At 52.0% G+C, this 24,128-nt stretch overlaps 2 protein-coding genes across 6 annotated transcripts; one reads left to right on the top strand and one right to left on the bottom strand.

The window, feature by feature from the left end:
* Positions 1-597: 597 nt before the first annotated feature.
* Positions 598-13,839, bottom strand: LOC123829111 (syncytin-2-like). 3 transcript variants are annotated; one of them, XM_045854648.1, is made up of 4 exons: positions 13,746-13,839; positions 12,488-12,557; positions 12,049-12,154; positions 598-5,151 (listed from the first exon to the last, which is right to left on the bottom strand). In XM_045854648.1, the coding sequence occupies exon 4, from the start codon at positions 5,059-5,061 to the stop codon at positions 3,973-3,975; it is 1,089 nt and encodes a 362-aa protein (XP_045710604.1). In that variant the 5' UTR covers positions 5,062-5,151; positions 12,049-12,154; positions 12,488-12,557; positions 13,746-13,839; the 3' UTR covers positions 598-3,972. The 3 variants fall into 3 exon arrangements, with proteins under 3 accessions (XP_045710604.1, XP_045710603.1, XP_045710605.1); XM_045854647.1 differs by lacking the exon at positions 13,746-13,839 and adding an exon at positions 13,268-13,613; XM_045854649.1 differs by lacking the exon at positions 13,746-13,839 and adding an exon at positions 13,268-13,613 and having other exon boundaries at positions 598-5,147.
* A 79-nt stretch (positions 13,840-13,918) lies between these two features.
* On the top strand, positions 13,919-20,965 carry LOC123829112 (protein FAM24A-like). 3 transcript variants are annotated; one of them, XM_045854650.1, is made up of 4 exons: positions 13,919-14,045; positions 17,552-17,778; positions 19,638-19,762; positions 20,727-20,965. In XM_045854650.1, exons 1-4 carry the CDS (start codon positions 13,943-13,945, stop codon positions 20,914-20,916), a joined length of 645 nt encoding a protein of 214 aa, XP_045710606.1. In that variant the 5' UTR covers positions 13,919-13,942; the 3' UTR covers positions 20,917-20,965. The 3 variants fall into 3 exon arrangements, with proteins under 3 accessions (XP_045710606.1, XP_045710608.1, XP_045710607.1); XM_045854652.1 differs by lacking the exon at positions 13,919-14,045 and adding an exon at positions 17,934-17,988 and having other exon boundaries at positions 17,305-17,778; XM_045854651.1 differs by lacking the exon at positions 13,919-14,045 and having other exon boundaries at positions 17,305-17,988.
* The last annotated feature ends 3,163 nt before the right edge of the window (positions 20,966-24,128 follow it).

The following is a 24,128-nucleotide window of genomic DNA, read 5'->3' as shown; positions in this document are numbered from 1 at the left end:
GAGACAGTTACCTATAAAGGAGTTTCCATAAGATTGTCAGCTGATTTCTCCAAAGAAACCTTACAGGCAAGAAGGGGCTGGAAAGAAGTATTTGAGGTCATGAAAAGCAAGGACTGACATCCAAGCTTACTCTATCCAGAAAAGCTATCATTTAGAATGGAAGGGCAGATAAAGTGCTTCTTAACTAAGGTAAAATTAAAGAACTTCATCATCACCAAGCCCTTTTTATATGAAATATTAAAAGGACTTATCTATAAGGAAAAAAAGATGAAAAACTATGAACAGTAAAATGACAACTCACAATTATCAATAACTTAACATAAAAACAAAAACAAACTAACCAAACAACTGGAACAGAATCACAGAAACGGAGATCACCTGGAGGGTTATCAGCGGGGAGTGGGTGGGGGGGATTAGGGGAAAAGGTACAGGGAATAGGAAGCATAAATGCAGTACAAAATTGACAGCGGGAGGTTAAGAGTAGTGTTAGAAATGTAGAAACCAAAGAACTTACATGTACGATCCATGGACATGAACTGAGGGGGGTAGAGGGAGGGGTGCAGGATGGAGGGGGATAAAGGGGGAAAAATGGGACAACTATAATAGTGTAATCAATAAAATATATTAAAAATTAAAACTTAATATTAAGACTTACATTAGTTGTTCATATTATGTTCTATGTAAAGAGCTATTAAAAGTAAAATTGGTAGAAAGGGATTTTAAAGCTTTCCCTTAACCTGCAATCCCATAGTACAACCTATCCCTGGAGGGACATTAATAAACACACCTCAAAGTTCTATCATTTTGCATAAATATAGGTGCTTTTTGCAGGAAACACGCACCACTCAAAATACACTATGGGCATATTATGGTGAACTTGATGGGTTAGTTCTCCAGAATGTGCAAAGAGTCACAAAAAAATAGAACAAAAAAGAACACATCCTATAGCTGATGTGGCTTGAATGCCACTTGCCTTCATTACTGACTTACCAAAGTAAGAGCTGGCTCGTGCAGACCCTAGGGGCAAGCAATTTTAAGTTACTGCAAAGACCCCAGGGATGCAGAATAAAACGATTCCATGCAATGGGTCCATTATGCAAGTTCATTTTAAGCCTGGTGTTCTGAAGCTGGAGGGGGTTTTTCCAGAGATACTGTGTCATTCATGCTGGTGACCTCTTCAATCTACTCTTTATTGATTCAAGGTAGTGTGCATTACTGTAGATCCGAGCAGCAGAAGGTGGCTTTTTAAATTAGGAAGATAAAACGTATAGATACACAAAAGCGGTTTGCAGTTTTTAATGCTATAGGGGTGGCAAGGCCCTGACCAGGTAGCTCAGTTGGTTACAGCATTGTACCAATGCACCAAAGTTGCAGGGTCAATCCCGGGTCGGGGCACGTACAAGAATTGACCAATAAATGCGTAAATCAGTGGAACAAGTCAGGGCTTCTCTCTCCCTCTAAAGTCAATTAGAAAAAACTCTGTCTAAAAAAAGGCAGGGAGTGTAAAGGGGTTCTGAAACGAAACTGTTTGAATCTATTATGGAACACACACTGTTAGCAACAAGGCGTGGCTGTGGGGTTCCTACCGACCTGAAGACTTGGCTTATTGGCTGCAGGGGAAATGAAAGGGAAGAGGAAAGCACAGAGATCTTTAGATTTCTGACTCCTGGTTATTCAGCCTCATATTTAAATAGTCAAAATCCAACTGATAGTACCGATCTCGCTCCGCAAACTGCGCATTGGTATTTCTGAAGAGCCCATTTTCCTTTGCATGGCCCAAATATGTGAATACAAATACAAGGTAATTTATAACCCCAGGAAGCAGGACATATTGGGCAGAACTACTGAGGTAGACAACCTCCAAGGAGTGGAGTACTTTGTTTTAAAAACTTAGCTAAAAGGACCTTCACATTTAAGGACTGTTGAACTCTGACATTCCACTTTTCTATACTCTTTGTTCTTTCTTTTAAAAGATGAAAAACTCATCTGCACAAACCTCTCCAGGAAGAGGAGGGCTGGAGGTGGTGAGGCATTCACTTTTGTACGTGACTGCAGGGCAGCTGGGAAGTCCCACCTGCTTTCACTTTTCCAACCATTACCCGTCCCAGAGTCGATGGGAGACACCTGGTTCTTCTTAGTGACGCATGTAAAGAATTACAGATCTGCCCTGGCGGGCGCAGCTCAGTGGATTAAGGATGGGCTGTGAACCAAAGTGTTGCAGGTTTGATTCCCAGCCAGGGCACATGCCTGGGTTGCAGGCCACGGCCCCCAGCAACCGCACATCGATGTTTCTTTCTCTTCCTCCCTTCCCTCTCTAAAAATAAATAAATAAAGTCTAAAAAAAAAAAGAATTACAGATCAGCAACTCTATTAGCTTACTAGTGATCCCTTCCCATGGAAATGGCTGGGCCTAGCTAGGGCGGGGTGTAGAGGGGGTGAACGGCAGAGGTCCAGGGCAAAGCAGGGCGGCAAAAGCACGGGCAGCTGAAGGCCCAGGGGGCGGGCCCCAGGGTGGTCAGGGAGCCAAGCGCGCCCAGACAGCGAGTCCTTTGCTCTGAGGACTCCCCCAGGTGGTGGGATGGGGTGAACAAGTTACACCCTGACTGACAGGTAAAGGTGGTGCCAGCTTTCCTGGGGCGGGGGGAGGGGGGCAACATGCCTACCTAAACTGAGGTAAGTGTGGGCGTCTGCTAGTTCGAATCCTTATCTTGCTCCAGACGCCATTTGTTCATCCTGTTGTAAACCAGATAGGTGACAGGGGGCGTTTAATGAAAGGTGGGGCGGTCACCCAAAGTTATTTACGGGCCCTGTGGACCCTCTCTGGCATGCCAGGCCCTGGGATGAAAGCAGTTTCAAGGCCTTCTTTCTCAGACGGTGGACACGCTACTCAGAATTTCAAGGACGTCCCTCCTTCCTTGCCAAGGCAGTTTCTCATGATGTTGGAACACCCGGCGTTACTAAGGGACCAGGCTCAGGACTGATGAGTCATGGGTGAGACAGTGTCTCGCTCCTCCTCCCTGCCTAGATTTAGTATTCATTCAGCCTAAGTGATAAAAGGTGTTTCCTGGCAACCAGGACGCTGGCCCCCGGCCAGTAACAGCAGTGCAGTCCCACAGTTTTTCCTATGCTGTCTCCTGCCTCCTTTTTCCTGAGAGACATGGTTCTCAAAAATTCTTTTTTGGGCTGTTGAGGGGTGAAGGTCAGTCTTCTGTAGCTACTTCAGGCTTGGATGGGACAGCAGACCCTGCCTATCGAGAACCATGAGACTCTCACCCTATCTATCTGGGAGCTGGTGACGAATCTCTGGGACTGTCAGGGATGCTGGGCACTGGCCAGAGGAGGGGGAGGACAGTGTCTCTCCATCGGCCCACGATGGATGCCCGGAACCTCTGGTTCCTCAGGTCAATAGTTGTTCGTGACAATCATTTGCAGCTTTATAGCCTCTGTTCAAGAAGAGATAAATTTAGTTAGTAAGTTGATTATCATGGGCCCAAATAATAGTATCACTGGTATAATTAATAATGGTGCTGCCAAGGGAAGAAGTAGAGACACGAGCCGTGAATTGGAATCCCACAGAGAGGTTGAACTTTTGATCCCGACGCAGACTCGGGGATGCCTCGGGTGTTTTGTTGGACCTGCCCTGACTTGTTGACGCAGAAGCAACACTGCTCCTTGAGGTAGACATGTCCCTCCCATTGAGGCTGTGAGGAGGTCTAATGCCCTTCGATTGCGGGGGACAATTCCAGCGAATGAGTCCAGTGTCCCTTGGAGTGCTGCCAGCGTTTCCCCTGTTTCAGCCAATGACTCAGCTGTCTCCTGTGATAGGCGGTGGTGGGTTCCTAAGGAGGCTCCACCTACCACAGCTCCTGTGGCAGGGAGAACCCCTGTAAATGGTATTAGAGGAATAAGGAGACCAGACCTCTTGGAAAGGTGTCCTTGTCCTCACCATGGGAATGGGACGGAGGTCTTTTCTCACTTTGTGGAAACATACGCCAGGGAGCAGACTCCTCTCCACCGTGGAGGGAGGGTCAAGTACGCCTGGGACCCGCAGACCCAAAAGACTCCTGTTAAAGGGGGTATTTCTGCTGCCAGTTCCATTTCTGCCAGCTTAACCGGCGGGGTTTCTACAGAGACGTATCTGCCTTTGACGAGTTGCCTGGTCCTTGGGTACTTGGTGCCCCACCACTGCAGTCCTTGCGCCGCCAGCGAGGCTGCAACCAGGGGGTCTATGACAGGATTGTGGAAACGTGGGCTATTTATGACTTCAGTAAAGATAGAGCCCCTCTTCGGTCCAAAATGTACAGCGACCCGAGAGCTGCGGTACAGGGTGACACAGTGCTCTCCTTCGTGTGGGAGGAAACGATTCACTGAATAGGATGGCCTGCCTTGGCAGTACGCTGTTTTTGGTGAGTTTTTGTACAAAGGTGGGCTAGGAACAGCTGGCTCTGGAAAGCGGGTGTGGATGAAATTTGTCTCGTCCCCTGGGTTAGGAATCCCCCCAGACATATGGGGTATGATGGTGAGGAAAATTCCATGACTAGTGTTTGTGAGCGGGGGATCTGGGATCAGAAGATGTTGGCGGCACTGGCTGTCAGCAAGCCTTCCCACGGGCGTGCCTCCTGGAGCATTACTGACAATGCAGAGGGGGTACCTGACCTGCAGAGGGTGTATTAAGTGAGAAAACACAGGCCCTCTAGGGGAGCGTTGACTGCTAGTGGAGAAAGTCCTGGGCAATTGGTTATCAAGGTTGTGAGCGGCTACGCTGCCCCATGGGCCGAAATGTACAATGTTTTCGTCCAGGGTTGCAGAGATGTTTCCCCACTGTTCTAGTGCCAGTGGCTGAACATAGCCCGAAGTACGGTTGGAAAGAGAAGGTGGATAGGGAGACTTGAAAGATTGGGGAGTATGATTGTCTAATTCATAGGCAGTTTTAGGTGGAGGTTTAGCATAAGCGAAAGGGGTTAAGGGGTAAAACAGAAAGCTACTTATCAGACTCAGGAGCAGCCGTGTAGCAAAGGAACCTGAGGTCCTCCACCAGCGCACAGGGACGTGTGGCACCATCCTGCTGTCCCCGCCGTCTTCTTTCTGAACAGGAGCTGCAGGTCCCGCACCGGCTCACAGGTGTGTGCGGGGTCTGGATCCCGCCGCTGTCTGGGGAGAGATGTGGATCAACAGGAGCCGGCTTTACCCTGGAAATATGAACCCAACTGTAGACCCCCAGCAGCTTCGCAGCCACGGGGGTACTCAGAACTACCTGGTAGGGTCCCTCCCATTTGGGGTCAAGTCCATCTGCAGAGGATTCTTCTCTCCGAGTTTTGACAAGTACCCAATCTCCCGGAGAGATGGTGGCCAGGAGTTCTCGTCTGGGAGAAGGCCAGACTTCATTCCCACGTCCCTGCAGCGCTTTCCGTACCTGCCCCATGTTTATTGCATGCTTCACGGCTCGACGGGGCTCGGCCTCCAATATTAAATCCAGGGTCACGAATGGCCTGCCGCATAGCATTTCAAAGTGGCCGAGCCTAGTACCAGCCTCAGGGGAGCCCCTGATTTTCATGAGGACTATCAGCAGTAACTTAAGCAGTTCTCAGAAGTGTCTTGAGAGAGCTTTGCTATTGTTCTTTTTGAAGTTTGCTTCACCCGCTCCACCTTCCCAGAGGACTGGGGGTCTCCGAGCAGACTGGAGGTGATACTTTATGCCTATGGCCTCAGGGACTGACTGCGTCATCTTAGAGGTGAAGGAAGGCCCATTATCACTCTGCAGGGAGCATGGGAGACCAAACCGGGGTATTATTTCTTTAAGGGGTGCCTTTGCTACCTCTGTGGCCTTCTCTGTCTGGGTCGGAAAGGCTTCAGTGCACCCAGTGAAAGTGCCTATTAAAACCAGCAGACACTTGCATCCTTTATAGGGGAGCATCTTGGTAAGACCCATCTGCCAGTCTTCTCCTGGACAGGTCCCCTCCCACGGAACAGGCTCCAGCAGTGGGGGGAGGGGTGGCTTTTGCCCAGGGTTGCTGTGTGTGCAGAGGGCGGGCCTGGCAAGTATTCTTTTTTTTTTTTTTAATTTTACTTATTTTCTTTTTAGAGAGGGAGGAGAGGGAGATAGAGAGAGAGAGAGAGAAACATCAATGTGCGGTTGCTGGGGGTCATGGCCTGCAACCCAGGCATGTACCCTGGCTGGGAATCGAACCTGGGACACTTTGGTTCCCAGCCCGCGCTCAATCCACTGAGCTACGCCAGCCAGGGCTAAGTATTCTTTATAGTAGTCATTAGTCCTTTGCCTGTAAATGATTTATTAACTAATGCCGTAGCAGCATCTCTTCCTCTGTGGAAGGAGTCACGCGAGGCCTTTACAACCTTCCACTGGGAGGCCCGGGGAAGAAGTTTGTGGCCAGTGTAAATCCAGGCCCTTTGGGGAAGCCCCCCTGCTCTACAGCGCAAGAGTTCTCCTCAGACATGTAATCAGGCTTCAGGCTGGCATAGTCTACGGATGGGAATAGTGCCAATTCTGCAACTGGTCTCTGAGCTGCCTTTCTAGCTGCTTGGTCTGCCTTCGTGTTCTCCTTGGTAACAGGGGACATATCCTTCTGCTGACCCCTGCAATGCATTACTGCTACCTGTTTAGGGAGGCTAACTGCTTCCGGCAGATTTAAAATTTCCTGTCTCTGTTTAATGGGGAAATTCCTTGCAGTGAGGAGTCGCTTTTCTTTCCAGATGGCAGCATGAGAGTGCAGAACGAGACAGGCGTATTTGGAATCTGCATAAATATTAATCCTTGTTCCTTGTCCTAGAATGAGAGCTCAGGCAAGAGCTATAATCTCTGCCTTTTGGGCCAAGGTTGAGGGTAGAAGAGGTTGTGCCTCTTGCACAACCTCTAGTGTCATATAAAGTGTCATATAAACTAGCCATCGCGTACCCTGCCTTTCACCGCCCACTCGGTACAAAACTGCTCCCATCAGCGAACCACTCTCCATCAGGGTCATCTAAGGGCCGGTCCAACTAATCAGCCCTGCCGGAATAGGTTAGATTAACAATCTCTGAGCAGGAATGAGCTAAATCAGGAGATGATCCTATAGGCATTAAGGAGGCTGGATTTAAGCTATTGCAAGTTTTTATGGTTACTTCAGGACTGCCTAGAAGGGACTGGTATCTGGCTAATGTATTTCCACTTAACCAGAGATGCTGTTTCATTTCTAATATACCTTGGACTTGACGTGGAGTTAGAACCTCTTAACTTTTGTCCAAGTGTCAGTTTTGCAGCCTCCTCAGTTAATGTGGCTGCGGCTGCTCCTGCTGTGAGTCATGGAGGACCACCGTGTTTCTACACTGTCCAGCTTTCTAGAGAAATATGCGACAGGTCAGGGTTCATTTCCTAGTTGCTGGACTAAGACTCCCAATGCTATTCCCCGCATCTCTGCTACATATAGAGAGAGGTTTGTTTACGTCAGGGATGCCTGGGGCTGGGGCCTCGACTAGAGCCCGCTTGAGTTTATTAAAAGCCTGATCATGTTCCTTTCCCCATATAATGGGTTCAATGTCTGGCCCCTTAGTAGCCTCATATAAAGGCTTTGTAATTAGTCCAAAGCTTGGGACCCAAATGCTGCAGAGCCCAGCCATTCCCAGGAAAGAGCGGAGCTGCTCTTTGGTAGCAGCTGGTGTTAGCTCGGCGGTTGCCTCTATTCTCTCTGGTGACAGCTGCCTAGATCCTAGAGTTAGGATGTATCCTAAGTAGTTTACTCTGCTTGGAGATTTGGGCCTTTTTCTGAGAGACTCGATATCCCCGGCCCCCAAGGAAGTTCAGAGTTGGGATAGTGTTGTGACCTGAGGCTTCCTTCGAGGGGCCACAGACTAAGATGCCATCTACAGGTAAGACTGCTCCTTCTTGCAGCTGCAAATCTCTTAGATCCTTCTCTAACACTCTGGCGAATAGATGGGGGCCGTCTCTAAACCCTTGCGGTAGCACCATCCAGGCATACTGTTGATGGGCCACTGTTTTGGGGTCTGCCCACTCACATGCAAACAGGTACTGGGAATCTGGGTGGACGGGATGCAAAAGAAGGCATCTTTTAAGTCTAAGACAGTATACCACTGAGTATAGTCTGGTACCTGGGTGAGGAGAGTGTAAGTGTTGGCCACAAGGGGATGTAAGGAGACGACAGCCTCATTAATCTTAGGTCCTGGACTAACCGGTACTCCCCTGTGGGCTTATGAATGGGGGGTACTGGGGTGTTGCAGGGGGACTAGCAGGGCACCAGATACCCGTGTGTAGTAAACTGCTCTATGATGGGCTGCAGACCCTCCAGGGCCTCCTGCTTGATGGAATACTGTTTCTTGTGGCGATAAACTACCCTAGGCTTTAGGCAGGTTTGGACTGGCTGGGCCATGCTGCCCCTTCTAGGAACTGAAGTCCCAAACTAGGGGATCTACCCCTTACAAAATCTGCTCTGGGATGTCATTTTCCACCTTGTCTTCACAGGCTAACGTAATTATCTGGGACCTCCTGAAACTTCAGAACAGCTCCAAATCTGGCCAAGAGGTCCCATCCTAGCAATGGTATGGTGCTTTTTGGAATCATTAAGAAAGAATGGTTAAAAATGTGGCTTTCAAACTGGCAAGTGGCAGGGGCTATGTAAAAATGAGTCCTGGATTTCCCTCCAACCCCCACACTACTGCTTGAGCTAGAGGAGAGAGGACCAGCGTATGAACTGAGGACAGAGTAAGTGGCCTCAGTATCGACAAGAACATTAATTTTCTCACCTGCCACATCAAGAGTCACCTGGGGGTCTTTGGTAAAGATTAGGGTGCTGGTGTAGGCTAGGGTCAGCCTGCTCCCTGGACACCCTCAGTCCTCAAGTGCTGCCATGGCCACAGAAGATGACCCCGTTCCACTCTGGGGACGGGGGCAGTCTACCTTCCAGTGCCAGGGATCAGGGTTTGTTCCTCAGCACTTGGGACATGGCCCCGGGGGTGGCCTAGTACATTCTCTTGCTCAGTGTCCAGGGAGTTTGCACCTAAAGCACATTTGACCCTTGTGCCCTCCATGCCTTCGTGACTTCCCCAGGTCACCTTGAGGTGGCTGGCCACGGCCAATGTTGCCACTAATAGTTGGTGCAAGCAGCTTGGCCTGTCTCTCCTCTAAGTCTCAACTGATAAAGACTGAGAAGGCAGCATCCAGCAGTTGTGCCAAAGGGGTCTGGGGCCCCATTTGTAATTTCTGAAGCTTCTTACAGGTACCAGGGGCTGCCTGGGTGATAAAGCGTTGCCCTCTCAACACGTGCTCCTCCAGAGATGGGTCCATATTAGTGTTTCAGTTTTTTGGGGTTTTTTTGGACAGACCCTGCCTCAGGTTTATTTGCACAAACACCGCAAGAGGACCTAGCCCCGTGCAGACAGCAGCCCAAGGGGCACACCAGTCCTGTCCTCATGCTGGCAAACAGACGTATCTACTGTGCAGCCTTTGGGGGGGTCTGGGCACCTCTGAGAGCCTGAGTCTGAGCTCCCCTGCAGCCTGGGGCTTGATTTGAGCCTCCTGTAAGTGCTACTCTCATTTTCAGGCCGTGTCTTCCTTTCTCCCAACTTGTACTGAGGCCAAGCTGTGTTACACAAGAAAATCAATCTCCTTCTTCTTGAGACACTCAGGGCCAAACTTATCCCCATTTCTCAGGGTGCACCCCAGTGGGGATCCTGGAGGAATAGAGGGTGTATTTCCCATTCGGCCCGTGGCGCACCCAGGTGAAGCATGATATGCTGGCCAGCAAAAGACTAAGACTAGAGAACTCCTGGGCTTGGAAAGACGGCCTCCCTCTTTGCTCCAGGGGCCAATTAGTGGCTGTAGGGTGTCCCGTTTTCCCACCGCAAGCTCCCAGATGTTTCCGGCGACACAAAGCACGATGAATGCCCTGGCCAGCAAAAGACCAAGAACTAAGCTTGTCACGGACGACTCGTATCCCCTTCGCTACTGATGGAGTCAGCAGCTTTGATTGAACTGGACCCTTTCTGCAGATCTCAAGGCTTTTATAAGTTTGGCTCCTCACCAGTGAGGAGTCAGAGAAAGAGAGTGGCACTAGTCATTTGGTATATTGACTGCAAGCACTGGATGCCAACACAATCCTGTGCAACCCAGTGAGAGAGGCCCCTACTGTGGCAAAATATTTGCCACCTATGTGGCCCTGGGTCCCTTTGGTCTCAGGGGCCCTATTGAATTAAAACACAGAAGGTGCCTCAGGAGGAAGGGCAAGTCTATCTCTGTAAAAATACCAGGCAGATTGGGGGTAAGTTAGCTGGGAAATAGAATGAGATCACAGGCTCAGCCCTCAGGCAGCAGCTTGGCTGAAAAACAGCCCCATCTAGAAGAGGGGAAAACAGCGTAAGCTGTGGTTTGTAAGCTGCGGTTTATAAGCTGCGGTTTCGCAGCATCCTGAAACCCCAGGGTGCAACTGGCAGGACTGCCCTTCGAGTGCCCGCTCCCTGCTCTGCTCAGGGCAGAGGCTGGCAAAAAGGGCAGAGATGTCAGGCTCAGGCCTGGGGTGCAGCTCAAAAATGCCGGAGTTTAAAAGGTCATTCTCCCCACAGCCTTGGAGAGGCAGGCACCCTGATGTTCTTTTGAGTCGAGAGCTAATTACCCTATTGTTTCCAGGACCTAATAGCTCCTGGGTCTAGAAGTTACGGTGCTTCCAAGACTTGTCTCTGTATTTTCTCTGAGTACTACAGGCTAGAAGGGGATGAGATTTTCTGTCTTTGTACCCTGTCCCTCTTTAACGTGGGCATGATGGGGCCAAGCCCAATGTGAAAGTGAAGTTGAATGCAAGGCTTGGGTTAGGCAGGTCAAGTATAGGTCACCTCCTGCTGGACAACAGCAATCAAAGGCATGGTTTTAGGGGATTTGCTGGCTGCTCCACCGGAAAACAAATGCAGCAGTTACTTTGTAAAGCAGATAGACATGGGACTGGTAGAGATGTAAATAGAGCAGTCAGAGACAGGGGGAAAAAGACTTATGAATGAGGCAAATTTGATCCAAAAGGCCTAATTAGGAGAACAGCACCTGGAAAAGCCAGGACTTAATCTTGCTTTCTCCTCTGGAGGACTAAACCTAAGTGGCGCATGTGCCACAGGGATGGGACTGGGAATGCTTTTACAGTGTGCCTGCTGTTGCATGGACTTCTGCTTGCGGCTGGTAGGAAACCTAGTGTTCTGTCCTGGTCCATGTCCCAGCTTATCCTCTCACTTTTAGGTAGCTTTGTTGCAGCGAACTCCCTCTCCACTTTTAAATGCTCTTAAATGCTCGACCTGTGCCAGTGGGGTAGGGCAATTTCTTGAGAGGAAGAAAGCAAGACATTTCCATAACATTGCCCTTTCCTACAGTTCCTGCAAGGAGTATTTGGATGTAAATTGATGTGCTAGAAGCCACCTGGGTCGGGGGGGGGGGGGGGGGGGGGAGGGAGAAGGAGAGGGAGAGGGAGGGAGGGAGGGAGGGAGAGAGAGAGAGAGAGGGAGATGCTGCAAGCTTATAACAGGCCATGATTTAGACTGACTTTTCTCCTGGCCAGGTATGGAGGCAGAAAAGGCTAAGGAATCCAAGCAGTGGGTCAAAGTGTGCTGTTTATGAGCAGGGCTCCCAGAGGCCCTTACCCCTTTAGTCATCCCTAACTCTCTTAGGTGTCTCGGTTTCTCCGCCGTCTAAAACAGCCAGCGGGGCTCTGAGTGCTGGCGGACCAGCCCTTCTTTTGCACGTCCCTGGAAAAGGCAAAGTTACATTACAGTGATGGGAGTTCCTTATGAGGATCTCACACATCTTAGGGATTGACTCCAGACACCTCTGCATCCCCACTCAACGTAGGGATGCCTGCAAACTCTGGCCCATCAGGCCAGAAGGAGGACGTGCCTCTTTAGTCTTTGGAGCCCAGGCAGAACCCCACACTCACTTCGGGTTTCCCTGTCTCTGCCTCCAAACGGAGGCCGAGCACGTGTATGTGCCCCACTGCACAGCACAACTTCTCCTTTATCCCGAAGGGGAGAAAGGCAGGACAGCCTTGCTGGGGAGACCATACTCACTGCGTTCCAGAAGGCTGGAGACAAAGGGTGGGATCCAAGCCTGGGTCCAGGGTTTCGGCACCAATTCTGTTGGCAGGAGACAACCTGGTTCTTCTTACTGATGCATCTAAAGGATTACAGATCAGCAACTCTATTAGCGTGCATTCAGGGTTTATTAGTGACCCTTTCCCATGGAAGAGACTGGGCCTAGCTAGGGCGGGGTGTAGAGGGGGTGAAAGGCAGAGGTTCAGGGCAAAGCAGGGCGGCAAAAGCACAGGCAGCTGAAGGCCCAGGGGGCGGGCCCCAGGGTGGTCAGGGAGCCAAGAGCGCCCAGACAGCGAGTCCTTTGCTCTGAGGACTCCCCTAGGTGGCGGGATGGGGTGAACAAGTTACACCCTGACTGACAGGTAAAGGTGGTGCCAGCTTTCCTGGGGCGGGGGGAGGGGGGCAACATGCCTACCTAAACTGAGGTAAGTGTGGGCGTCTGCTAGTTCGAATCCTTATCTTGCTCCAGACGCCATTTGTTCATCCTGTTGTAAACCAGATAGGTGACAGGGGGCGGTTAATGAAAGGTGGGGCGGTCACCCAAAGTTACTTACGGGCTGTTTTGGGCCCTGTGGACCCTCTCTGGCATGCCAGGCCCTGGGATGAAAGCAGTTTCAAGGCCTTCTTTCTCAGACGGTGGACACGCTACTCAGAATTTCAAGGACGTCCTTCCTTCCTTGCCAAGGCAGTTTCTCATGATGTTGGAACACCCGGCATTACTAAGAGACCAGGCTCAGGACTGATGAGTCATGGGTGAGATGGTGTCTCCCTCGTCCTCCCTGCCTAGATTTACTATTCATTCAGCCTAAGTGATAAAAGGTGTTTCCTGCCAACCAGGACCACACCTGGGATGCTAGCCGCCTGCCAGTAACAGCAGCACAGTCTCACACTTCTTCCTACACTGTCTCCTGCCTCACCAGCTCAGATTTTACCCACCAGAAACCCGGGCAGTCTCTGCTGAGGCCAGCGGTGCAGGTCCCGCCCTGGGCCCCCACTTTGGCCCCAGGCCTCCCCTCCGCGTTCCTGCAGCCTGAGCGCTCGGGTCTCCAGGCCCCGGCGCCACTGCCCCAGCCCGTCGCTATCACGGAGACGTCTCCCGCCCCCCCGCCCCCCCCCCCCGGCGCACCCCAAAGCTTCCTCGGACACCACCACCCCAGTGCCGCCCCGGGATCCGGTCAAGCCTCCGCCCGCTCACCCCGCACCGCCGCCTTCCACCTCACCACCGTCTGGGGGGAGAGCGCGTGTGGGCAGAGGAGGGAGAGTAAACGAGAAAAAAAAAAGAGAAAACGCCAGCTCCACGCCCGCGCCCCGGGCCGCCGCGCGCTCCGCTGCAATAGCCGGGATGCCCGGCCGCCCACTCGGGGGGAGGTGTGCCAAGTCCTTCAGGTGGTGTGGAGCCGCCTGACCACACACTCTCCTCCTTCGATCAGCCCTCCCGGGCCGCCCGGCAACCGTGGTCCATCACCCGTCTTTTCTCCCGGGGGCAACGCAGAAAGGCCGACCGGGTCCCGCGCCCAGCGCACCGCGCCCACCGCACCGCGTCCGAGCGCAGCTCTCGCGGAGGGACCCTGGCGCCGTCAGTGCGCAGGCTCCCCCCCCCCCACCCCGTGGGGTCTCCCGGCAAGTCTGGAAGGCTCACGCGCATGCGTGTTTGCCGCATTCGCCTCACTTACCGCAGAAGCGGGAGGCTGCGCCTGCTCGGTTTAAAGCCTGACGAGCTGCTCGGCTTTCTCACCTCCCCTCCGCCCCGGCGGAGGCTCAAGCTCCGGGAGACAGGTTCCGGGGCTGTCCTGGCCTGGAGGTGGCCGAATGGCGACCGAGACCGAGGGCGGGCTGTGGACCCGTCGCCCTTCGCTGGCCTCTTCCTGGGATGCCACAGGCGGGGCCCTGGACCAGAGCCTCCTTGTCACCGGAGCTGGTGTCCGCGCCCGGGACTTCGAGTGGGAGGAGCTGCTGGCGCCGCCTGCCCCAGGGTGCGCCTGGCCGGCGGGGACGGGCTGGCTGCTCGGTGACAGCCACGCTCCTGGGGGCGTTGTGAGGGGAGGCCAGGGCAGTGAGGGGAGAGGGACTGGGCCCGGGATCCCGGAGCGGAGGTGGTGAGCGGTCAGTGCGGGGAGCCAGGGCCGGCGTGGGTGAGGGGCAGGGCCTGGGTGGCTGGAGGGCCGGGGCGACTGCACGGCGTCAGTGTCGGGCGCAGGGGCTCCTGGGCAGGTGACCCAGAAAAGCCATTCGACACACAGGAGGGTAAATCCGTCAGGTCCGCCCCAAACACGCATGGACTGCGTGGTCCGCCTCGCCGCTGCTGGGCCACAAGCCTGTACAGCGTGTTCCTGTGCAGACAGCACGAGCTCAAATCAAGCACACAGTAACATACAATCAGCCGGTGCAGTGAACACGAGACACATGAGGCTGCTGCCAGCGTAACACGGCGGACTGTTCTGCAGCCCGCCTCCTTTGTAAGTGGGCAGGGTGCACTCGAGAACAGGGGTGTCACACTCATTGTCACCAGGGGCCACATCAGCCTCACGGTTGCCTTCAAAGGGCCGAATGTAACTTTAGGACTGTGTAAATGCAACTACTCCTTAACCAGGGGCGAGGAGCTTGGAGCTGCCCCTGGGTAGAAACAAGGTGCCAGGCTGGACTCAGCCCGCGGGTCTTGTGTTTGCCATCCGTGCCCTAAAATAATGATCAAAAGCATAGTATAGTCAATACAGGAACCGGTAACAGTCACTGATGATCATAATCAAGTGTGTATTGTACAGAATTATATGTGCTACACTTGTATACAACTGGCAAAGCAGTTTGCTTACACCAACGTCACCACAAACGTAAATAAATCAAACATTGTGACGTGAAGTCACTAGGTGAGAGGACTTTTTTGCTCCATTATCATCTTACAGACCTCTGTCACACACGCGGGCTGTCACTGACCAAATGATGTCGTTATGTGGTGCGTGACTGCAGGGGGCTGTGGCTCTGGGGCCTGCTTCAGGGACCAGCAGCACCGGCGTCGCCTGGGAACTTGCGTGGAATGCCAGTTCTCAGGCCCTACCTCCGATGCATGAACAGGAAACTCTGGGGGTTACGGCCGCATGTATAATTAGAAGTTGACACATCTTTTCATTTGACACTTGAAAAATGGCGTGTGCTACCTCCTTGTTGCCACCCTGATTGTAGATGAGAAATCCACTGTCATTTGAATTGGTTTTCCCTTACAGGTAACGCGCTGTTTCTTTGTGGCCTCTTTCAAGTTTCTGTGTCTTTAGTTCTCAGAAGTTTGATGATTAGGATGTGTCTTGCCTTGGACTTTCTTGGTTTGGCACTGCTTGGGGCTTTCTCAGTTTTTTGAATGTCAGTTTGTGTCTTTATCATGTCCGGTAAGTTTTAGATATTTTTATTTTTATTTTTTGTTTTTATCTACTATTTCTTCAAAAACTCTCTCAGCCCCATTTTCTTTCTCCTCTTCTTCTAAGACTGAGCTTTTATTGTAGTTCCACAGCTCCCTGAAGCTTTCGGTTTTGGTCCAGTTGGGTAAATTCTTTTATTCTTTTTTTTTTTTACTTTGTGGGAGTCTTTCATCTTTTTATTTAGTTATATTGTCTTTCAAGTCCTTTGATCAGTTTGTAGTGTTCTTTTTTTTTAAGATTTTATTTATTTATTTTTAGAGAGGGAAGGGAGGGAGAAAGAGAGAGAGAGAGAAACATCAATGTGCGGTTGCTGGGGGTCATGGCCTGCAACCCAGGCATGTGCCCTGACTGGGAATCGAACCTGTGACACTTTGGTTCGCAGCCTGCGCTCAATCCACTGAGCTACGCCAGCCAGGGCAATTCTTTTATTCTGCCCTCAAGTTCATCGGTTCAGTCCTGTCATCTCCATCTGCTCTTGAGCCCATCTGGTGAAGGGTTTTTGTTTTTGTTTAATTTCTCTTAACGTACTTGTTACTTCTGTAATTCCCATTTGATTCTTTTGTTATAACTTCCATTTTTGCTGGTGCTTCTGTATTTTTGTTTTTAAGAAAATTTGATACTGATTGTCGAAGACATTGTTTGATGGCTGCTTTAAATCCTTTCTGGGTGTTTCCAACATGTAATGTATCTTGCCGCTGGCATCTTTTCTCATTCAGCTCTTCCCTGGTGTTTGGTCTGATGGGCGACTTTCATTGGGTCCTGGATAATTTGGCTATTGTACTAGGAGACTCTAGGTCCTATTTAAATCTCTTATTCTGGCCCTGGCTGGCATAGCTCAGTGGATTGAGCGCGGGCTGTGAACCAAAGTGTCTCAGGTTCAATTCCCAGTCAGGGCACATGCCTGGGTTACAGGCCATGACCCCCAGCAACCGCACATTGATGTTTCTCTCTCTCTCTCTCTCCCCCCTTCCCTCTCTAAAAGTAAATAAATAAAATTTAAAAAGAAAAAAAAATCTCTTATTCTATCACAAAGTCACCTACTTAGGTTTAGCATGCAGGTGTTGGCCTGCTTTTGTGGAATGAGGTTCTAAGAACCATTTCATGTTCAGAGGCTTCACGGTGTTACTTAGATCTGCTTAGCTTCTCTGGTGCCACGGGGGTCCCAGGTCCCCGACAGAGCTGCCTGAAGGACAGAGGGGCATTCTCCAGTTCGGAGCCACCTGGTACCATGTGGGCGGGAGAAGGGAATGCCTGGCCTGTGGGGACCAAGATGCTTGTTACAGTGGGATCCCCTCTGAGCTGCCTGCTGCCTGTTGCACTGTCTCCGTGGAGGAGAGGACGCTGGGAACCAGAGAGCAAGCCCAGCACTCCCCCCTGGCCACTCATTGTCAGCAGGGCGCCCACACTGTCCACCTTGCCACTGTGGCTGGCGCCTGCCCAGGCTCAGCAGCAGGACCCACGTTAAATCCAAGGGGGACACACCCGCCCGAGCCACCACCTTCTGTTGCTAGATTCGGAGTTGGGACACACCCCAGCTGGGCCACCTCCTTCCGTGCTGCTGCTGTGCTGCTCCTCCAGGCCTGAAGGCCCTAAGCAGCTGGCTTCCCTCTTACTGGCTTTCAGAGTTCTCTTTTGGCAGACCTTTGCTGTTTCTTTCCAGGGATCACAGATACATTTCTCAGGGAGGAGCAGAGAGAAATGCATCTAAGCCACCTTTTGTGTGCCTGGAGTCTCTTCATCTGATTACTAGGTTGGCTGGGTATGAGTATCTTACATCAAACACTCGTGACCAGAATGAGTATCCTATACAACAGCGGCCACCAACCTTTTTGGCACCAGGGACTGGTGTCATGGAAGGCAATTCTTCCATGGACGGGTGGGGTTGGGGATGGTGTTGGGATGATGCAAGTGCATTACGTCCAGCTCACCTCCTGCTGGGCAGCCTGGTTCCTAACGGGCCCAGACCGGCACTGGTCCGTGGTCTGGAGTTGAGGACCTCTGCTGTGCAACTTTCATTTTTGTAACCCTTTTGTCTTAATGATTGTGAAAATTAATAAAGGAAACTTCCACAGCAGCTGAAGTTGGGAAGGCCTGTGGAAGGAGCCGTCATGCTCCACGACTCCTCTCCTATTACCGGCAGACATCAGTCACACACCCTGACGGGAAGAGACATCCCTTTAACTTCCAGACAGGAAGTGCAGCCACTTTACTACTCCGGGAGGGGAAAGGAGTAGAGACTTCGCTCTTGCCCAGCACCAAGCCCAACCAGTGGAAACACTGCAGCCCAGCCAATGAGAAGGTGTGCTCACCCGAACTCTCCCTTTCTCCCAATGAACTTTCGGTTTTTTCTTGCTGATGACTTCCTCGTCCCACCCTCCTTTCTGTAAAAGCCTTCCATCTTTTTTTCTTCTAAATTTATTTTTCAGTTGTGATTGATATGCAATATTATGTTAGTTTCAGGTGTACAGCAGTGATTAGAATTTGTAAAGCTTACGAAGTGATCGCCCCGGTAAGGCCAGTACCCGTCTGGATCATACATAGTTATGTATTGACTGTACTCTCTATGCTGTACTTTATATCCCTGTGACTGTTTTCACAACTGGCAATTTGCCCTTCTTAATCCCTTTCATCTTTTTCATCCACCCCTGTCCCATCTGGCAACCATCAGTTTGTTCTCTGTATATATGAGTTCGTTTTGTTTTTTTGGATTCCACATAGAAGTAAAATCGTATGGTATTTGTTTTTCTGTGACTTATTTCCCTTAGCATAAACCCCCTGGGTCCAACTACACTGTAGCAAATGGAAGAATTTTATTATTTTTTATCAAAAACCATCTTAGGCCCTGCCTGGTGTGGCTCGATGGAATAAATGCCAGCCTGTAAAATGAAAGGTCGCTGGTTCGATTCCCAGTCAGGGCACATGCCTGGGTTGCAGGCCGGTCCCAGGTTGGGGGCGTGTGAGCAGCTTTTTTAAGTGTAAGAGCCTATTTAGCCTCCCCACATTTCTGGCTTTTTAAAAATTTTAAAATTGTAATCTTAAACTTGCTTTTGATTAGTAGTCTAATTTTGAAACGTACAGGGAAAAGGTAAAGACTTAGAGTGAAGTGATTCAAAGAGGACCCGCGTCAGGGCGGCTGACGCCCGAGCGAGCGGGACGGAACAGAATTCGGAACTCTGCGGGAGAGAGCCGGGCGAGGGGTTGATGTCACACAGCCCGGGGTGGGCAGGGTGGGGCCGGGCGGTGGCTGCGCTCCCTTCCGAGGGGAGCTCTTCAGCCTTGGGCCTTGACTCCTCCCGACGGGGATGACGAGATCCCTCTTTCTCAAATGACAGGTTCGATCAACTATCCTGTTCCCTAAAGAGTTTTAAAAAAAATATTTTTATAGTTGGCCTTCATCCAGGTCTGGGTGGTTTGACGGTAGTAAGGATGCTTGGTAGTCCTATTGTTCGTTCTTCTTCTGGGGCTCGTGGCCCTCCTCATCGAGAGTTAATTAAGTAAAGGGCGTATTCCAAACAAGCCGGGTTGCCTGGGAAGATGTAGGAGGAAAAACGGCAGGAAGGCCCGCGGTCGCCTGGAGACGGAATAAGGGACAGGGGCTCCGACGCTGTCCTTGAACCCCGAGGTGGATGGCAGCTGTCAGGAGACAATGAAAACCTTTTTTCCTTAAAACGTGTCACTTACAAAATGGGTTGACTTATTCTCAGTGTTGTACAGCACGCCGTTTTGGAAAAAAGTTATTTTCTTAGTTATGCTCCTAAAGTATTTTGAACTCAAATGAAAAGCCAGGGGCCGATCCCAACTCTGTCAGTGAACACGTTTCACGAGACCCGGGAGTTGGGGAAACAGCCGTTTGCTCAAGTGCCGGCCTGTTTTTCACTGCCTGTGAGAGACAAAAGACTCCTCCCAGTTTCTTTGCGGAGTTACTTCTGACTTTGCGTTTCAGGCGCTTGTCATCCACAGATCAACCCTTGACCCCCGCTGGGTCAGCTCGGGCTCGGAGCCCTTCCTGGCAGACCCCTCCGGGGTTCACACGCAGGGGGCTGTGCGGTCTGCGGTTCCATTCTCTCCCCCCTGGAGGAAGCACACGGAGTTGCCGCGTGGTGGTGCGGGCAGGGGAGCCCTAGTCACTGCCCGCCTGCACTTCCCTGCCCTGCCCAGGTGCTCCACGGGAAGATGTTCGACATCAGGATTATGACTGCCGCTGGTGTTGCCTTATTGGTCGCCATATTTGTGCTGATGTCCTGTGTCACCAGTCTTCTATGCAAACTGATCGACATATTGAAGTGAGTGACGTGGGTGAGCGTGAATGAGACCCCTCCCATGGGACCCCTGAGGCTCTCTGCTGGAGCAGGGCCCCTCCTTGCCCTGGGGCCGCACCCTGGCTGAGGTCGGGAGCAGCGGGCAGGTCTGGAAAGGCAGAGGCCGGTGAGCACAGGACCTTGGCTTCTTCCCCTCCTGGCTTGGGTTTGTGAGCTCCCAGGTGAGAGTTGTCAGCCCGGCCGGCAGGTGGCTCTGCGTGCCAGTGCTCCCTGCTGTCACCTGACCCCTTGGAGCGCACCCTCAGCTGTGGGACTCAGCTAAGGTGGCCCTCCCTGCGCCCCGGGCTCTGCAGACTGTGGGCCGGAGAGTGTCTGCCTCCCATTCACGCAGAGGGCAGGCTGAGCCGGCCTCCCCGGGCCTGAGCCGGGGGCTCTCACCCTGTTCCCTCAGTCACTGCCCACGGCCTTGGGGACAGAGACGTGGGCCTGTGAGACTGTGTGAAGATCCCGGGGGATGCCTGACAGTGGGTGTAGACCGGACAAGTAATCGAATTTTGGGGAGAGGACGCCTCAAATATGGGAGAGATTTGTTGTCAGAAGAAGTGCTGTTCCCATTCTAGGGGAGGCCAGCCTGTTACCTGTGAGCTAGGAGGTACCTTCCAGAACCTGGGGAGCAGCTGACTGTGGCCCCTTCCCCATCATGCTCTGCATTGAGCGGGCCCGCAGTCACCAGCTGGGTGGCCCACAGCTGGAACCCGCTCTCCCTCCCTTACTTGCTGTAATCTGATTTTACATTTGGAGCAATCTAAGGAGAGGAATAAATAAAGGAGAGGTAAGACCTTGGGACAGGGGCAGAGAGCTTTCATCTCAGGCCGGTGTCACACGCGTGGCTGGCTCCAGCCCTGAAGTTCTCAGGCACCCTTGACTCTGTAAGAAATGGACTAAGAAGAAATTTCTAACCCCATGTATGTGTCTGTCTTTTCTTAAGAGCTCCAAAGCTACCTGTTTGTTTTGCCTTCAAAACTAATCCCTTCATGGTCACCCGGGACAAGATCACGGCAGCCTCCTCCGTAACGGGTGGGTCCTACCGCAACGCCCAGTGCTGTGACGAATGTAACTTGCCTGCTGACTTTGAGGCCCTGCCCCCGTGCTTCTGTGACGCCAACGAGGGTCTCTGACTTGGTGCGCACGCATATCCAAAGAGCGATTATTTCCTCCCTCATAGACTTTTATTCTTCAAGTCAAGTTTTATACCTTCTATTATGTACTGTGTAACATTCCTGTACTTTGGAATAAACGCAGTATTGAAGATGATCCTCTCTGCCTCTGGTATTTTTGTTGTCGTTAGTTGTGAATGTACTTAATTCTGTATAGTTCCCACTCTGGGACTTGGAGCAACTAGCGTGTGACATTCCATCACAATAGAAGGAGAGGGAGAGTAGAAAAGCAGAAGGCGGCAGGTGGACAATTGAACAGGAAGGGAAATCATGGCTGCTAGATGCTTGGGATGAAAAAATAGTTGAAAACCCTGTTTAGGCCGAAGCTTCAGAGCAGCCTGGGCGAAAAGGGAACGGCGATGTCGCCAGGAGGCCAAACTTCTTCCCGGTGGTGGGTTCCGCCTGGATCTCCCCCCCCCCGTGGCCCTGCTCTCAGGGGCTCGGGAGAGGCCGCCTCCCCTCCCCTGGGGCCGGCCTGGGCTGTGCTGACATCTGAGGGCACGTTTGTGTCCTCGGGGCCCTGAGCACTAAGTGGCTCTGAGGGAGTCCGGTTTCCCCGGAGGGGGGGGTCCTCTCCCATGGGCAACACTGGACTCCTCGGGGCAGTGCCAGGGCCGCAGCAAGCTCCTGGGCCAGCAGGGGTCGAAGGGGAAGATGAGAGCCCTGGGGGCAGAGCGGGAGGAGCTGTGGGGGAGGCAGCGAGGTGAGACCGGGGCCACATGAGGGGGAGCCCCGGGCTTCCTCCCAGTGGCCTGAGATCCAGGCTGCTCTCCGCCACCAGAGGCGTGATTTTGCAGGTGTTGTGGTGTCTGCAACAACCTGATCCGGGTGTTAGTCACGGGATGGGTACTTCGCCCCAAACACACACCCCAAACACCTAGCCTGATGGGTACTTCGCCCCAAACACACACACACACACACACACACACACCCCCCAAACACCTAGCCTGGGTGAACAGCCTTGTGGGTGTGGATTCACAAAGCAGGTCCCACTGAGAAGAAAACAAGTGCCTGCAACCTACATGGAATCACAAAGCTGCGCTCACGGATCCTCGGGCCACTGCTGCCCGCGCCGGCACGTCACCCTGCAGACACCCTTACTCTCAGCACCCCGGGGAGTCAGCAAGTGTGGGCTGCCAGGGAGGTATTAGTTCGGGTATAAAATGAAAGACAAAAGCAGAGAGCCAGCTTCTCCCCTGAGTTACCTACCCGCTGCCTTGGTTTCCACTGTGTCTGGCCCAGCAGCTTGTGGGGGCCTTAAACCCACGCCCGACCGCTCCTGCAGGCACGCGGTCCCAGCCCAGAGAGTTACAGGCCGTGTTCCCCAGGCGCCTCCCCCAACAGCCCGTGCGATCAGCCGTCTTCCCAGGCTTCCCCGGGGAGCTACCGAAGCCCCACTCTCGCTGGTGTGAGCTGCCGGACCCAGCCGCAGCCCCGGACCCCGAAGCACTCCCCCCTCCCCCACTGGGCATGGGGCCCAGCGCCAGCACGCGCCACCCCCCAGGCCCCGACTCTGACTTCCTCGCGTGCCCCCTCAAGGCCTGCGCTGTGCTTCCTCCAGGACTGTGAGCGAGAAGCCCTGTTCCAATGTCTGCTGTCGTCTTTTGTTAAGTGGGGACCACTGTCCGGCACCCCGCGCTCCACTTAACAAAGGCCCACACACGTGTGGAATTCACAGTGTGTGGGGGGAAACCATTGAACGGCGACATGAAATTTCACCTTGCCAGACATTGTTTAAATGGTTGTGATCCCGCTCCCCAGCTGCATGTCCTCGTGCGGAAAGTCTGCCATTGTCTTCAACTGCCAACACCTGCTTCTGTCGCGGCCCTGGCTCTGAAGGCAGGGTCGGGGCTCCCCTCGCGGGGAGGCGTTCTGCAGTCAGCAAAGAGGCTACAAACGCCAGAAGCTGTGCGACTGAGCGAAGGGCTCAGTCCGAAGTGAGACAGACTGCTCCTGAGTGACAAGGAGATACTATCTTTTTTAAAAAATTGTTTTTAAAGTGTTTATTTCTTTTGAAGATTTTATTTATTTATTTACAGAGAGAGGGGAAGGGAGGGAGAGAGGGAGAGAAACATCAATGCGTAGTTGACACTCATGCGCCCCCGACCAGGGACCCAGCCTGCAACCCAGGCATGTGCCCTGACTGGGAATCGAACTGGCGACCCTTTGGTTCACAGGCCGGCACTCAATCCACTGAGCCACACCAGCCAGGGAGGAAATACGATCTTGTAGCTATAAATGCTGTGATTGTCCCACAAACTAGAAAAGACTAGAAAAAGGGACGTGCAAACCCTCACGTGGCTGGGGCAGCAATGCGTCCTGTGTTGTGGGCAGTATCACAAAACTGAGTAAAGTGTACACAAATAAGCAAAGGGTCACTGAAAATAAAGCAATTCTATTAACTTAAGCTAAGTAGTGTCCAGAATGGACACATTTACTTTTTAGGTGCAAATACATCACCCCTCAGCACCCAGGCAATAGTTAGAGTTTCTGACCATGAAGCCCGCCAGCGAGAGCCGCCTTCCCCTGCGTCGCCTGCCTCTCTCCTTCCGCGTGGAGCCGCAGCTCGTAGCACTGCGGTGTCCCAGGAAAGGGTGGCTCAGAGGAGGACAGCTCCTTGTGCCTTCTGGGCTGATGGACACAAAACAAGGCACCTGCCCTTGCTTTACATTCAACAGTAAATCTGAAGGTATAACCCTAACAAGCAGCAGGCTGGTCTGACGTTTCTCTCCTGTTCACTGCTACCCTGTACTGAGGCAGACACCACGGCATCCCCGTGTGCATGCAGAGGTGCCAAACACTGCATCTTACTGTCTCAGATAGGCGGTACAAAATGTAAATTCGAGATCTGAGTTAAAGGTTCCAAGTCTTAAGTATCCAATTTTTCAAGAACAATTAGGAAAAAGAATTATCAAATACTCGGAGCATTATTTTTCATACTTCCAGGACTATGAAATAAGGTTTTTTGTAAATAAAAATATACTTCTATCAAACACATGGCATTAGAAATCCTTAAAAATTTTAAGCACTTAAACAACACAGAAGTTTGCATAAATTTCTGTAAGAGTAAACCATTTGCAAACAAAATAACTTATGACCTGGGACTTGCGGCCAAGATGGAGGCATAGGTAGATACGCTTGCCCCCTTGCACAACCAAAAGAAGGACAATAAC

The sequence above is a fragment of the Phyllostomus hastatus genome, unplaced genomic scaffold (assembly GCF_019186645.2).
Source record: "Phyllostomus hastatus isolate PE091 unplaced genomic scaffold, TTU_PhHast_1.1 phas_scaffold_1066, whole genome shotgun sequence".
Taxonomy (NCBI): domain Eukaryota; kingdom Metazoa; phylum Chordata; class Mammalia; order Chiroptera; family Phyllostomidae; genus Phyllostomus; species Phyllostomus hastatus.
The sequence above is the reverse complement of the archived record's forward strand: the minus strand, read 5'-3'. Positions and strand labels throughout refer to the sequence as shown.

What these genes read in the sequence shown, in the direction of transcription:
- LOC123829112 (XM_045854650.1), top strand. Translation starts at nt 13,943, where the DNA reads ATGCCACAGGCGGGGCCCTGGACCAGAGCCTCCTTGTCACCGGAGCTG. An exon ending in CTGGCGCCGCCTGCCCCAGG is followed by an intron (nt 14,046 to 17,551) that starts GTGCGCCTGGCC and finishes AAACTTCCACAG; the next exon opens with CAGCTGAAGTTGGGAAGGCC. An exon ending in AAACTGATCGACATATTGAA is followed by an intron (nt 19,763 to 20,726) that starts GTGAGTGACGTG and finishes TCTTTTCTTAAG; the next exon opens with AGCTCCAAAGCTACCTGTTT.
- LOC123829111 (XM_045854648.1), bottom strand. Translation starts at nt 5,061, where the DNA reads ATGGTGCCACACGTCCCTGTGCGCTGGTGGAGGACCTCAGGTTCCTTT.